The 15,335-nt window shown below is 53.7% G+C and overlaps 1 protein-coding gene across 1 annotated transcript in view; it reads left to right on the top strand.

Annotated features, from left to right (window-relative positions):
• CDH23 (cadherin related 23) overlaps window positions 1-15,335 on the top strand; it is an 86,513-nt gene that overhangs the window by 56,472 nt on the left and 14,706 nt on the right. The window contains exons 13-18 of the mRNA XM_028162962.2: window positions 3,036-3,169; window positions 3,736-3,945; window positions 4,500-4,607; window positions 6,010-6,112; window positions 13,735-13,851; window positions 15,105-15,329. Coding sequence (XP_028018763.2) covers window positions 3,036-3,169; window positions 3,736-3,945; window positions 4,500-4,607; window positions 6,010-6,112; window positions 13,735-13,851; window positions 15,105-15,329 — 897 coding nt within the window. The remainder of the gene's footprint in view (window positions 1-3,035; window positions 3,170-3,735; window positions 3,946-4,499; window positions 4,608-6,009; window positions 6,113-13,734; window positions 13,852-15,104; window positions 15,330-15,335) is intronic.

Genomic DNA, 15,335 nt, shown 5'->3' with positions numbered 1-15,335 from the left:
GCTATAAATCAGGGCTGTTTTCCTGGAAAGCCAGTTTAGCGACACCATGGGTGAGAGGATGTACTCCAAGCCACCCGGCTTCAAGGTCACCTTCCCACCACTGCAGTCTGAACCTGGAGGGGGCTCCTGCTGGTGGGAAGACATCAGGGCTGCCTGGGCTCTTATAAGCCCCACTAAGCTGCGAGGAGACACGTGGTCAAAGAACAGTTGGGAGGACTTCCCTGGTGGTGCAGTGGTTAGGAATCCACCTGCTGGGCTTCCCTGGTGGCACAGTGGTTGAGAGTCTGCCTACCAATGCAGGGGACACGGGTTTGAGCCCTGGTCTGGGAAGATCCCACATGCCGCAGAGCAACTGGGCCCGTGAGCCACAATTACTGAGCCTGCGCGTCTGGAGCCTGTGCTCCGCAACAAGAGAGGCCGCGATGGTGAGAGGCCCGCGCACCACGATGAGGAGTGGCCCCCACTTGCCGCAACTAGAGAAAGCCCTCACACAGAAACGAAGACCCAACACAACCAAAAATAAATAAATAAATAAAATTAAAAAAAAAAAAAAAGAATCCACCTACCAATGCAGGGGACACGGGTTCGAGCCCTGGTCCAGGAAGATCCCACATGCCACAGAGCAACTAAGCCCGTGCACCACAACTACTGAGCCTGCGCTCTAGAGCCCACGAGCCACAACTACTGAGCCTGTGCACCTAGAGCCTGTGCTCCGCAACAAGAGAAGCCACCTCAATGAGAAGCCCACGCACAGCAACGAAGAGTAGCCCCCGCTCAACACAACTAGAGAAAACCCGCGCACAGCAGTGAAGACCCAACGCAGCCAAAAAAAAAAACAAAAAAAAAAAACAGTTGGGAAACAGACCATGTCACTTGCGCCTCTCCCCCTCTATCCCGGCCTTCTCAGAAACTCCAGCGGCCCTTTCTGGTCAGGTCCACTCATTGGACCCCTTTCTTACATCCTCATCTTCCGTGTAAGCCCCCAGCTCCTTCACAGGGCTGCCTGGGCTCCGTTTCAGGATGCCCGTAATGATACAAAGAGCTGCCGTGGGTCCAGCATACACAAGGTGAACTGGGCCTTATCCAGCACCAGCACAACCCTGCTATGGTACCTCTTTATTAGCCCATTTTTCAGATGAGAACATCAAGGTGAGATTTAATCACATGCCCAAGGGCACATAGGAGTGAAGTCAGCATTGCAGACCGGGATATGACTGATGGGAAGCCTCTGCTTTTAACCCTCTACCTCCAGAAGGAGTGGAAGGTTGGGGGTTTCAGGCCCCAGGGCAAGCTGCTGAGGTGGGCATTTTGCCGTTTGGGGGCCTTTGACCTGCCTACCTCCCCCACTGAGCTGACCTTGTGGGGGTCTAGCCTGGGCCCAGCCCCCAGCACCTCAGGCCTACTCCTGTGAGCCTTCGGAACCTCTTCCCTTCCATCAACGGGGTGGTTCGCTTCGGAGAGAAGGCAGCTGGCCACCTGCTTGCATGTGGCCAGGGGCTGAGACAGGGCTGGGAAACCCCTAGAAAGGGAATCCCCTGTTCTTTGGAGACCTTGGATTATCAGCCTCAGGAAATCCTGCTTCAAGTGGCTTCCGCCCCTCTAAGCAGGGTGTAGCCCATAGGACTGCTGGGAGCGGAAGGGCTGGTGGGAAATCCCAGCTGCAGGTGGGCCGCGGAGGGGCTGTTTTGGTAAATCAGAGCAGTAGGAGCTGGGGGCAGGGAGTTGTGAGGTAGGATGTGCAGGCAGAAGGGGCAGGGAGTTGTGAGGTAGGTAGAAGCAGGCAGGGAAAATCATTGGGGAGCTTGGGCCTCTGTCCTTGCCGCACCCTTGCGTGCTGTGTGTCTGTGAGCGAGTCATTGCCCCACTCTAAGCCTTTTCCCCCAGATGTCAAAAGGGAAAGTGAAGGAAGTAACTTTCTCACTCTTCCCAGTTCCTGGGGGAGTGCATAGAGATGATACCCTCTTCCTCACACTCTCCCCTCCTCCCTCATTCATCTTCCCTCACTTTCCTAAGCCCCCTGAGCTCTCCTATCCAACTGGGACCCCACTCGCTCCCCTGTCATCCTGCCCCTCTGCTCTTCTCCTCCACCCCCTCCCTGTTCTTACTCCTCCCACCCTGGTCAGCTCTGAGTGCTAAGTCCCATGGATGTAGTGAGCTGAGATGCAGAGCCCTAGGTTCGAGTCCGGGTTCTATTGTTTACTTGCTATGGGGGCTCTAACAAGTCATCACCCTTCTTTCCCGTTTCATTTTCCAAAGGACACGGGATGGTCTCTGAGGTCTCTTCCAGTTCAGAGCCTGAGAATCTGAGGTTCTTGCTCTAGACATCCTCGGACATCTGGTCCCTCAGCCAGGCCAAGACAAGGATTGAAGCCAAAGGGCCAGCTGAGGGTCCTCAGCAACCTCAAAGAAAGGAAATCAGGGCCAACTAGGGGCCAAGGGGTGGCCATAGGCCTGGAGAGCCCTGGCTGCGCTCCATGTGGCTTCCATACCAGGGCTGAATGGAAGGCAGCTGGGGGCTTCCCTGTCTTCAATCCCTCCCGCTCCGTCCTGCCCCGGTGCCTCTCCACTAGCAAGGAGTCCCTTTGGGGTTAGCTTTGCCCTCCCGCAACATCCTGTTTTACAAGATGTGGTATCTGGAAAGGATCGTACCTGGCAAAGCTTCCGACACCTTCGTTGATTTCAGATCAATAGTGGTGACAAAGAGAGTGCTTGTGTAGAAAGGGAGCCCTCACTTTCTCAACATAACCGTCTTACCCAAGGTGGGGTCCCTGGCCTGGCATCTCAGGCCTATCAGGGCATGAGTGGGCCCCTGCCCACTTGTACCCCTAGGAGTTATCTGTTCTCCTGCCTCCTGCACTTCCCAGCCCTTGGCAGGTCCCATGAGGGTCTGAAGCATGGGGTGCTGGAGGGCCCACGCCCCAGCTGTCCCTGACCATGGTGAGTAAGGCTCACTAGAGGAAGCAGGGAAAGGCCTGGGCCCTCCACCACTCTTGGCCATTCTCAGCTAACCCTGGCTTCTCCTGGGTGACACCCAGGGGAGTTTTTGATCTCTCCCGTGGAAGGGGTGCTGCGGGTCCGGAAGGATGTGGAGCTGGACCGGGAGACCAGTGCTTTCTACAACCTGACCATCTGTGCTCGAGACAGGGGGGTGCCCCCGCTCAGCTCCACGGTGAGTCTGGGGGCCCCATTCCACTGGCTACACCTCCCTGCCCCCTGAACTCTCCATAGAGACTCCTATAAACGCTGCCACCTTCGTGCCCATAGCAGCCTCAGGCTGCTCTGGAGCCAGTCCCGGCCCTCAGGGCCCCTACCAGACCTACGAGTGCCTCGTGAAGCTCACCCGTGGAGGCTGGACCTGGGGCCTGGCAGCCACGGCCACACGGAGCTCCCTGGGGAGGCTGTGCTGTCAGCCAGGCCTCTGCACCTGTCACTCTGCCATTTCCATCCCGCCCCTGCTTCTATTTTTCCCGCTTCCCTCTTATCCTCGTTTTCATCCTCTTGCCTTTTTTGTTATCATTTTCTTGGGCTTCCTCTTTCCTCCCCACGACCAGCTGCACCTTTCCTTCCTCTGTTACCACCGCCTTGCTATCCCGCTCCACCTGCCTCCTTGCCTCTTCCTCGGCCGCCATGTCCACCATCCCGTTCTCTGCCTCCCCTCTCTCCTCCGTCTCCCCCACGCCCCCTTTTCTCCTGGTCCTTCTCCTTCACTTCCTCCTCTTCTCTGACGTGCCCCAGATGCTGGTGGGGATCCGGGTGCTGGACATCAACGACAACGACCCCGTGCTGCTGAACCTACCCATGAACGTCACTGTCAGTGAGAACGTCCCCGTCTCCAGCTTCGTTGCCCGTATCCTGGCCAGTGACGCTGACAGCGGGTGCAACGCCCTCCTCACCTTCAACATCACTGCAGGCAACCGAGAGCGGGCCTTCTCCATCAACGCCACGGTAAGGCTGGGTCTGACCCCAGGGAAGCCCCCAGGATTTTTCCTAAAAAACAGGACCCTGCCCTAGGGGCTTTTCTACTCTGCTGTCTGGGCTTCTGTTGGTTCCACTTCCTCCTCAAGTCTCTACCCTCCACTGGGGTGTGGGGTCTCCGTGAGAAGGATGGAATCTTGGATTCCTAGGTGAGCCACTTCTGGGATCCCTGTCACCCCAAGGCTTGTCGTGTGCAGGGATGGGACCAGAGCTTCGGTACCACTTGGTTTGTACCAAGATGCACCAAGAAGTCCTCTCGTGACCTCTTGGAGTGTTACCGGCTGCTGTCACCATGGGGTCCTCAGAGGGACCATCCCTTTCAGGCAGCAAGACCTGGGCATTGGTGGGTCACTCTTGCTCTGGCAAGGCCCTGCTGATCCATTTTGGCCTTCTAGACCATATCTTTGGTGATTTAGGGAGATCATTCACGGCCATTCCTACAGGCAGAGCAGTTGGGCCTCTGTGGGCCAGAGCCCAAAGTAGGGGACAGGTCATTGCTCAGCTCACCAGCCTCTACATCCCAGACAGGGATCGTCACTGTGAACCGGCCCCTGGACCGCGAGCGGATCCCGGAATACAAGCTGACCATTTCCGTGAAGGACAACCCAGAAAATCCACGCATAGCCAGGAGGGTAAGGCTGGGGGGCATAGTGGGGAGCAGGGCTGGTGCTGGATGTACCCGGGCGGCATGGCCCGGGGGTCAGATGCACAGGTTTTGGAGTAAGCAAGTGCTGGGTTCAAATCCCACTTCTGTCTGTCAGTGGGTGTGTGGCTCTGGCAAGTCATTGTCTCTCAGCCTCCACTTTCTCTTCTGCCAAATGGAGACACACCTACCCCAGAATCGTGGAGAGGACTTGAAGGAGCCAATATCTGTCAAGTCCTCGGCACAGTGCCTGGCATATGGCAAACACTCAGTAAATACCAGCTATCATCTTTTCTCCCCAAATCACTGATACTTGGGCACACACGACAGTGGTGTCAGGGGTGCCAGTGGGGGGACACATGTACACAAGCACGTACTCTGGGGTTCTGAAGGGGTTGCGTTTTCCAGGTGGCTTTTCCCTGAAAAGCCAAAAAGTTGGCTCTCTTTACTAAGAGGAAGTGGGTATTGCAAAGCAAACAGTCCATTTGGGGGTAGGAATCAGCCCTCTTCCCAGCCCATGAGGTGAGCCTAGGTCTGGCTCATCTCAGCTCTGCTTCTGACTAGTTGCATGGCTCAGCCCTTTCTGGGCCTCAGTTTCTGCATCTGTACAGGCCGAGGAGACTTCAGGCTGGAGGTGCAGGCCACTGGCATCTCTCATCCTGTGCTCCTCCCCTTCCTTCCTTCTCTCACGTCCTCCCTCCTCCTTTTCTCTCCCTCTGTCACTCCCCCTCCTCTGCCTGTCCTTTAGGAGGGCCTGGGTCATCCTGGAAAGCAGCAGCATTGGGTGGTGGGAATCCAGAAGCTTGGAGGCTGGTCGCCACTCTGCTGCTAACTTACCGTGTGGCTGTGAATAGTCACCCCCCTCTCTGGGCCTTGGATCCCCCACCTCTGCAATGGGGAAGCATCCGGGGCACTGGGAGGTTCTAAGAGATAGGATAACTGTGCTTTTGGAAAGGTATGAAGTGCAGCACTGGGTGGAAGTTTGGATGAACTCTGACCAGGGGACCAGGCCAGCCAGGAGGGTCTGGAAACTGAGACTCACCTTCCTGGCTACAGTCCTTCCTTACCATGAGATGGAACATGATTGAGTACCATTTACCTCCCTTCTCCTGTGAACTTCACAACATCTCTGTGAGGGACTTAAGATCCCCATTTGTCAGATTGGAAAACTGGGGCCCAGATAGAGGGAAAGATTTGCCCAAGGCCACCCTGTGAGCTGCTAGCACAGCAGAGGCTTGAACTGCAGGTCTCCGGACCCGTGGCGGGGGCTTTTCTATCATCTCTCTCTCTGCCGTGACCCCGCCCTCCTTCCAAGTCCCCCTCCCACTGGAGCGCTTTGCTAGAGCATGGCCCACAGCCTGCACCCCCCCCCCCCATCGTGTCTCCCACAGGACTTTGACTTGCTGCTGGTCTTTCTCGCGGATGAGAATGACAACCACCCCCTCTTTACTGAGAGCACCTACCAGGCGGAGGTGATGGAGAACTCTCCTGCTGGTAGGTGCTGGGCCCACCTGGGGACCCCTGCTGCTGCCAGGCACCACCTGGGCCCCAGATGCCCGAGGACCTCCCTTGTGCCTGGTGGGGGCCCAGCTGAGGCCTGGCTGAACACAGACCTGGCAAGTGCAGAAGGGTGTGGAGGGGAGAAAGGGGCACAGCTCCGAAGGGCTGGTGGGCCAGGGCTGCCAGGCCTCTTAGGGGCCACCAAAGAGGCCACAGGTCTGGTTGGATGTGGTCATTGGTCCCCAAGGCTGTCTGAGCACAGCCCCACTGCCCCTCCTCGAGGGGCATTAAGGTATAAGGACTACCCAGGAGGGGAGTAAGCCTACTACTCCATGCTCCCTCCAGGAGCATAGGGCACCCTAGAGGCTTCTGAAACCTCAGGGAGCATCTGTAATCACAGGTGGGGGGCCGGGGCCCCGCATAGGTCAGTGTGGCCCTTTCCCCACACGCATGCACTGACCAGCCTCACCCCCCTTCAAAGGGACAGAATCTCCTCTTCACTGTCTCCCCAGGAGGGTCCCCTCACTCCTCCTCCAGCCTCCCCCATAGCTTGGATTCTAAGTCAGAAAGGGATGAGCTGAGATACTCCTCGTCTCTGGCTGGGTGTCTCCCCTGAAGGAATTTGAATCTTAAAACTGCCTGTGTATATGCTCACATGTGTACCAATGCACGTCCATGTAAGGCATATGTGTGGGCTTACACATGTGCACAGACACACACAGGCACATGGGTGCCTGCACAGTGCACTCCGTGTGCAAATATGCCCACCTGCAGAGGCAGACAAGTGCACAACCTGGGGACTCCCAGGCCTGCAAGTGCTACAATGTGAGTGCTCGTGGCCGTGTGAACGTGGAGTCCTGCACACGCATATGGGTTCCTAGCCACGTATAGTCGGACAGCTGTTAGAGCATTGTGGACACACGTGCGTGGACAGACTGGGCTGGGGGTGCATACCTAGACAGGGCCCCCACATAGGGAGGGGACGTCAGGGAGCCCCCAGACCCTCCCTCGGAGTGGCCAGCCTCAAAGGCTGCTGGGAAGGCAGGCGTGCTCCGGGCGGGCCGGAGGGGCTTGCTCACCACTGTTGTGTTTTCTCCCCAGCAGGGCTTTGAGGCCGCTCCCCAGGCATCTGCGTCAGTCTGCCAAGGCTGCCGCAGCCCGGCCCAGGGTCTCCCACCCCATCCACCTCACCTCCCTCCCTCCCTCTCATCCATCATCAGCCATGGCTCACTGGGACTGGGGGGGGGGGGAGGGGGAGGGGCGGGCGGGGGGCCAGGTCGGCCCTGCAGTGACCCCTCTCCCCCGGCCCAGGGACCCCCCTGACGGTGCTCAATGGGCCCATCCTGGCCCTGGATGCAGACCTGGATGTCTACGCCGTGGTGACCTACCAGCTGCTGGGTGCCCAGAGCGGGCTCTTTGATATTGACAACAGCACCGGTGAGGCCTCTGCGCCACCCCAGCTCTCCCACCCTGGCTCCGAGTCCTCCTGCTGGGGTGACCCCGCTGCTAGATCTAGGGTCTCCTTTCTCAGTGCTGGATCCAGGCCCTCCATAGAGACCCCATTCCTCACAGTCCTCATCTTACAGTTGGATTAGGCCACCCGGGGGCCAGATAGGAGGAACCAGGAAGACACTTGGGGTCAACAGAAGGGACCTGCTGGTGCATAAACTCTGAGGCTCGGCAGAGAGCCCCCCCAAACCCATCTCCCCTTCCCCAGCCCTGAGAATGGGGCTCCTAGTCTGCCAGAAGAAGCCAACGGTCTGTCCTCAAACCAGACCCAAATCTCCCCAGAGACTGTGTTACATCAGTCTGGTCCTGGCCGATTTAGTGACAGGTGACAAGGAGGGATATACTAGCACCTCTCTCAACAGAGCTGGTCAATCCTCCAACCTGGGTCATTCATCCCAGGTGGGCCTCGGGAGAATTGCAGAGGGCACCTGGGGAAGGGACAATCACGGAACACTGGCACCTACGGGACTTCCCTAAACAGTGGTTGTTGAGCCTTTGGGGAAGAGAGTCATTGGGTTGCTTTCTCTGCTCCTCTTTCACATCTGTCCCCTCCCTGTTGGTTCTCACCTGGTCTCCCACTGCATCTCTTTTCCTTTGTATCTCCCTGGCTGGTGGCGCTGGGTGCCAGGCGTGGTGACAGTGAGGTCAGGTGTCACCATTGACCGGGAGGCCTTCTCACCCGCTGTCCTGGAGCTACTGCTGCTGGCTGAGGACATTGGGCTGCTCAACGGCACAGCCGACCTGCTCGTCACCGTCCTGGATGACAATGACAACTGGCCCACCTTTAGCCCTGCCGCCCTCACTGTCCACCTGCTGGAGAACTGCCCACCAGGTACGCAGGGGCAGGCCCCAGGCCCCAGCCCCCAGGCAGGAGCTGGCTGGTGGTCTGTGGGGATTGGAGGCAGAAGTCACATCCAGCAGGGAGAAGGATGGGCAGCAGGGTGGGTGGAGAGGGAGTCAGGAGACCCAAGTGCCCCTCACCTCCCTTCTGGGACCCACAGCGTCTTGTCTACAAAATGAGATTATTAAGGTATGTTCCGTCCATGTTCCTGGATGGAAAGACTGACTGTTTTAAAATCAAAATAGGATTAACATGATTCCCATCAAAATCAAACATGATTGGGGAGATAAATTTGATTCTAATGGTCATCTGGAAGAAAAAGGACATTTTGAAAAATAAGTATAGTAAAGCCAGATTTGTCTTACCAGATATTTATAACATATTACCAAACTACAGTATTTAAAACCACGTGATATGAACACAAGACTCTGGGACAAAGTAGCCCAGCAACAGATACCGGTAAATTATAAGGAATGTAATATGCGATAAAGGAAACAATGAAACCAATAGTGAAAACTATTTCGTGTGCAAAACATCTCTTCTTATTTAGTCTAGATTCTCACCCCGTATCAGACACCAAAAAGAAACCCAAAGACATCCTAAAGGAACTGTAGAAGAGTATAAAACATTAAAAAATAAAAGAAGACACTTCGGGTGAATATTTATCTGATTTCGGGATAAGAAGGTTCTAGGCATATAAGAAACAGAAGAATGTCAAAAAGGAAAAATACTAAATTTTGGTGCATATGAATTTTAAACTTCTTTACGTCATATAATTATAACCAGTATCGAGAGGCAAACAACAAACTGAAAAAAAAAAAGATATTTGTCACAAGTTATCATAATTATATAATTTATATAAATTGACAAAAATGGGCAAAGGACAAAGGCCGACACTTTGCAGAAGAGAAGGTGCAACTAATCATTAAATTATTAAAAACTGTTCGGTCTCATAAATAATCAAAGAATGTAAAATAAAATAGGATACCATTTTCCTAGAAAATTGCAAACATGCAAAAGGCATAAAAGATAGATGCTTATTTACAAAATCAAAATAGACTCACAGACTTTGAAATCAAATTTATGGTTACCAAAGGGGAAAAGGGGGGGTGGGGTGGGGAGGGATAAATTAGGAGTTTGGGATTAACAGATGCACACCACTAGGTAAAACAGACAAACAACAAGGACCTATATTCAATATCCTGTAATAACCTATAATGTAAAAGAATCTGAAAAAGAATATATATATGTATATGTATACGTATCTCGATATATATATCTGAATCACTTTGCTGTACACCTGAAACTAACACAACATTGTAAATCAACTATACTTCAATTAAAAATAAATTTAAAAATAAAGTAGGCTTTATATACAACAATGAAAACAAAGATAGATGCTGGCAAGGCTATGGTGGGAAGAGGGCCTTGTGAACCACCAAGAAAAGTATCTCGGTGTGATGTTTTTAGAAGAAGCCGCTGTGCTCAGCTGCTCCCTATTCCCACCCCCGCAGGATTCTCAGTCCTTCAGGTCACAGCCACAGATGAGGACAGTGGCCTCAATGCGGAGCTCATCTACCGAATAGAAGCTGGGGCTCAGGACCGCTTCATCATCCACCCAGTCACTGGTGTCATACGCGTCAGCAATGCCACCATTGACAGGGAAGAGCAGGAATCCTATAGGCTGACAGTGGTGGCCACAGACCGGGGCACCATCCCTCTCTCGGGCACAGCCATCATCACTATCCTTATTGATGACATCAATGATTCCCGCCCTGAGTTCCTCAACCCCATCCAGACGGTGAGCGTGCTGGAGTCAGCTGAGCCAGGCACAGTCATTGCCAACGTCACCGCCATCGACCGTGACCTCAACCCTAAGCTGGAGTACCACATCATCGACATCGTGGCCAAGGATGACACTGACTGCCTGGTGCCCGACCAGGAGGACGCCTTTGCCGTGAATATCAACACAGGTACAAGGGCCTGCCCCCCTCCAGCCCTCCTCCTGACTCCCTGCCCCAGTCTCCTGGCTCTCTGCTTTCTCCCTTACCCTCCTTCTCTCTGTTCTCTCGCTCTGTTCCTCCCTTTCCCTCAGCTGCTCCTTCCTCCTCTTGTTTCCCCACTATTGACACCACATCCTTCCCTCTCTTTGCCATCTCTCCCCTGGCTCTTTCCCTCTCTCCCTTCTCTTCTTCCTTCTCCCTTGACCAGCTCCCTCTCTGTCTGATTCTCTTACTCTACCAGTGTTATATGAGAGTGCCCATGACACCACACTCTTGACAGCATTAGATATTACACAGTTTTCATGTTTGTAATTTCATAGGTAAGTGGCACCTTGTTTTAATATGCATTTCTTTAATAACCGGGTGGTTGAACACTTTCTTCGTATATATCCGGGCCATTTATAAGTTGTCTCTAAGTTTCATATATATGTATTTAATATAGAAAAATATATATAATATATATACACACACACATTTCTATATTACATATGTGTGTGTGTGTATACCCTTAATGATTTTCTTACACTATCACAAAACAAAGGGAACTGTGGCTTATCTTTCGTGATTTATGCAGCTTATTATAATCTTGATGGTTTTACCATTCTTCCAAAAGTTCAGTGTTTTTGCTCCTTTGGGGAGTTAAGGAAGGGACATGGGACAAACTTACAGGTGTCCTTCTTGGAAGGCCCAGAGGAGTGACAGAAAAACTAACATGGCTATGACAAAATGCTAAAAATCATTGTTATTCAGAGAAGTGCATAGTAAAACATCAGTGAGATATTGGTTTTGCATATGTGATTAGCAGACATTAGGATGCTGGACAGTATTGAGTATTGGTGACAATGTGGGGACATCCTATGCTGCTCTAGGAATTTTGACTAATTTCACATCTAGACAGCAATCCAACACAAAGTACTCTCATACCCCATGACCCAGCAATTCTGTTCCTGGGTGTATGTCCCAAGGAAATTCTCAGGTCGATAATGGGACTATCTGAGGATGTTCACTGCAGTGTTATTGGTGACAGGAGCTTGGAGGCAACCAAGGCATCCATCCCTGGGATGTTGGAGAGTAAAATGTGGTGGGTGCACATCATGGGATACCAGGAAGCTGTTAGAAGCAACAGATGAGACACACACAGAGAAACATGGGTAGACCTTAAAAACAAGTACTTACTGAAAAGAATAAGAAATAGAATGAGTTATATATACCAGAATCCCATTGCATAAATGTAAAATACATACACAAAAACAATACATGATTTTCGGGAACACCTTCAAATAAAAAATACACTTTAATACATTGCCCAAGGGGAGGAGAGAAGGGGAGAGGAGTATGAGAATAAAAGGGAATAGATACATACATAAAACAAGAACAGTGCCAGTGACCATAGTGTGCAGTGAACCAGAGAGTATGATTAACTCAGTATGCCTCTGAGGAAAAAGGAAAAAGGAAGACAGGAAAACCATGAGTCACTAGGGGGAATTAGCTCAGTCATGTGTCAGGTTAGCAAAATTCCTGCTGCAGTGGTTTCTCAGGACCATGGAGAGCTGCTCCATGACCCAGCCCAACTTTATGCTGTACTGTTGCCCATTTTTTTCTGTCCTCCCTCCCTCCGACTGACTCTCTTCTCTTCTATTTTCCTTTCCAGTGTCTTCTCTGCCCCTCTTCCTCATGCTCTCCCCCTCCCTTGCTCACCTCTCTCTCCTTTCTTCCTGCCAGAGCCTCAGCCCTCTGAGTGCTCCTCTCCAACTGGGTTCCCACTTGCTCCGCTGGCTTCCTGCCCCTCTGCCTCTTCCCGTCCACCCCATCCCTCCCAACCCTCCAGCCCTGGTCAGCTCTGAGCCCTTCCATCCCCCATGCCCTACTCTGCTCCATCCCCTCTGCACCCTGAACTAACTGATGTTGACCCTCTTCTCTCTTCCTCACGGCTGGCAGGCCCACAGGTTTGAGCTCTGTTTCTCTGTCGCCTCCCACCTCATCTCTTCTCTGCTTCACCCCATCGCCTTCCTCCATACGCACCGCACCCCTACCACCCTTCCCACCCCGTGGGGCCTGGGCCAAGGCCGTGGCCCAGCCTTTGCAGACTGAATGCAGCCACCCTCTCCCCATCCTCGCTCCCCAGCCTCGGGGACGGGGAGCGAGAGTAGGAAGAGGAGGAGGAGGAGGAGGAGGCGGCGGCCCAGGGTAAGTGACTGCCCCCTGGCTGGGGCCCTGAGGAGGACAGAAGCTCAGCAGAGGGATCTGCCAAGGGGGACGGGAATCCCAGACACCCCAACGCCTGAGAGGGAGCTGGGAAAAGAGAGAGAGAGGAGGTTTCACCCTAGGATGAGGCCAATGGGAGGAAGAGCCACCAGGCCCTCAAACTGGCAGGAAGAAGAGAGGTCCCAACAGAGCCAGGCCTGAGATGGGCAAAACTCGGTCTGTCCAGTTCAAGCCCAAGCCTCTGGAGGGCAGGCAGGGGCTTGGGGAGGCAGTGGGTAGGAGAGAAGGAAACAGCTCCTTGCTAGTACTGCCGTAGGGCGGTGCTCCTTTCACGGTGCTCCAGGCAGCCTCACAAAGGGGTGGGCCTTACTGTCTAGGCTGTGCCACCACTGTCCCCTCCAGGGAACCCCCTCAGGGCTTTTTAGCTGCCTTGACCTTCCTTTATGCTTGATCTCCCTAGAATACAAGCATTTTTTAAATCTTGATAAAATACATATAAAATTTACCATCATAACCATTTTTAACCATAAGTTCAATGGTTGTGGAATACAAGCATCTTTTTTTTTTTTGGCCATGCCGTATGGCTTGCAGATAGGACCCAGGCCCTCAGCAGTGAAAGCGTGGAGTCCTAACCACTGGACAGCCAGGGAATTCCAACAAGCGTTTTTTAAACAAGCAATTACACAGCACTTTCTAAGTGCCAAGCACTGTTCTAAGCCCTTTACAAATGTAAATTCAGTTAATTGTTATAATCCTCCAAATAGCCCTCTGTGGTAGGTACTCTAATTATCCTCATCTTACAAATGAGGAAACAGAGGTGTAGAGAGGTTAAATAATTGCCTGGGTAGTAAGCGGTGAGTGAGGGGCAGAGTGACTGTGCCCCCAGCTTGCAGATGGCTGTGGTGTCATCCCAGCCAAAGATGAAACCGGCAAGTCCTGGGTCCTTTGGGGATCATTGCCCTTGGTGGGGATTGGGAGGGTTGGCCAGGAGCACCCCCGGGAGGCCCAGATTTTAGGGGGTTCCCCTCGGGCTGAACCTGACCTGGTCTGGTCTACAGGGTCTGTAATGGTGAAATCCCCCCTGAACCGGGAACTGGTCGCCACCTATGAGGTCACTCTCTCAGTGATTGACAATGCCAGCGACCTACCAGAGCGCTCCGTCAGTGTGCCAAACGGTAAGGCTCCCCGCAGGCATCTCCCACACGATCCCATAGAGAGACAGGCCCAGAACCGGCACAGGCCTGGCCCCAGGGAGGGAGAAGCGGGACCCAGCTACGGGGCTGCCAGTCGTCAGGCTGCAGGAGGGGTGGGGGAGGTTGCAGCTACAGTGAGGCTGAGGGTGGCCCTGGGTCCCAGCTGTCAGGCAGAGCTCAGCAGTGGGGGATCCAGAAGCCCAGAATTGTGTGTGATCTTGAACTCCAAAGGCTCAGAGTAGGGAGAAGGCTTGGTAGAGGCTGGAAGGGGACTGAGAAAAGGATGGGTTGACAGAGACTTAGGTTGGAATCCCATTGTCAGAACTGGGAAGCAGGGTGTGGTTGGATGTGAGATCGGAACTTCAGATCTGATAAGAAGCCACCTGGTCAGGCCAGAGGAAGCAAAGAATAAGGAAAGGTGAATTGAGGCCACAGACACCACAATGGGGGACGCAGGCACCACGGCAGAGAAGAGAGGGGCATGCATGCTGCCTTCTGCAGCTGGGCACAGGCCACCCTGCCTGCAGCTTGAGCCCGGACGGGCTGCTAGAGGCACTGGATTTTGTGTGGGCCAAGCAGGGAGCGGGGAGGAGGGTGTAGGGATGGGGTGGCCTCACGTGGACTCTGCCACGAGGCAAGGACAGCCGCTGGGGTGGGGAGATAGGCCTGGCAGATACTGGTTGCTTATCTTTACAGCCCAGAGGCCCAAGTTTTCAGGAAGGAAGGGCAGACCTGGTCATCTCCTATGGGTTGGCCAAAAAGTTCATTCAGGCGTTTCCATGGCATCTTACAGAAAAACCCGAACGAACTTTTTGGCCAACCCAATACTTGTCCCAGGCTCAGAGAGGCAAAGGGCCCAGGCTGGTTATGTGGAGGGAACAACTCAGAGGGGAAACAAAAGGCTGAATCATGGAAAGGGTCTTAAAGATCATCTTAGTCCTGTCTCATGGGACAGGTTAGGAAGCTGAGGCACAGTGAAGGCCAGGGGTTCCACCAAGGTTACTCAGCCAGTTGGCAGAACCCGAGCCCCTTTCCCAATGGAAGAGTGAGTGACCACACCAGAGGCGAGGGTCACATGCCATGCCACCACCTGCGGCTTAGGGCAAGCTTTAGGGAGTCCCAGGAGGACTGTGAGATGCTGCCATCCTCTCTGGGTTTGGCTGAGACTTAGGAAGGCCTGGCCCAGCCACACTGGGGCCCATTCATGCCACTCTCACCCCCTGCCTCCACCCCAGCCAAGCTGACGGTCAACATCCTGGACGTCAATGACAACACGCCCCAATTCAAGCCCTTCGGGATCACCTACTACACGGAGAGGATCCTGGAGGGGGCCACCCCAGGCACCACGCTCATCGCTGTGGCAGCCGTGGATCCCGACAAGGGCCTCAATGGGCTGATCACCTACACCCTGCTGGACCTGATACCCCCAGGCTATGTCCAGCTGGAAGACTCCTCAGCAGGTAGGT

Source organism: Balaenoptera acutorostrata, chromosome 16, assembly GCF_949987535.1.
Source record: "Balaenoptera acutorostrata chromosome 16, mBalAcu1.1, whole genome shotgun sequence".
In the NCBI taxonomy this organism is placed as follows: Eukaryota; Metazoa; Chordata; class Mammalia; order Artiodactyla; family Balaenopteridae; genus Balaenoptera; species Balaenoptera acutorostrata.
This window is presented reverse-complemented; position numbering and strand designations above follow the sequence as displayed.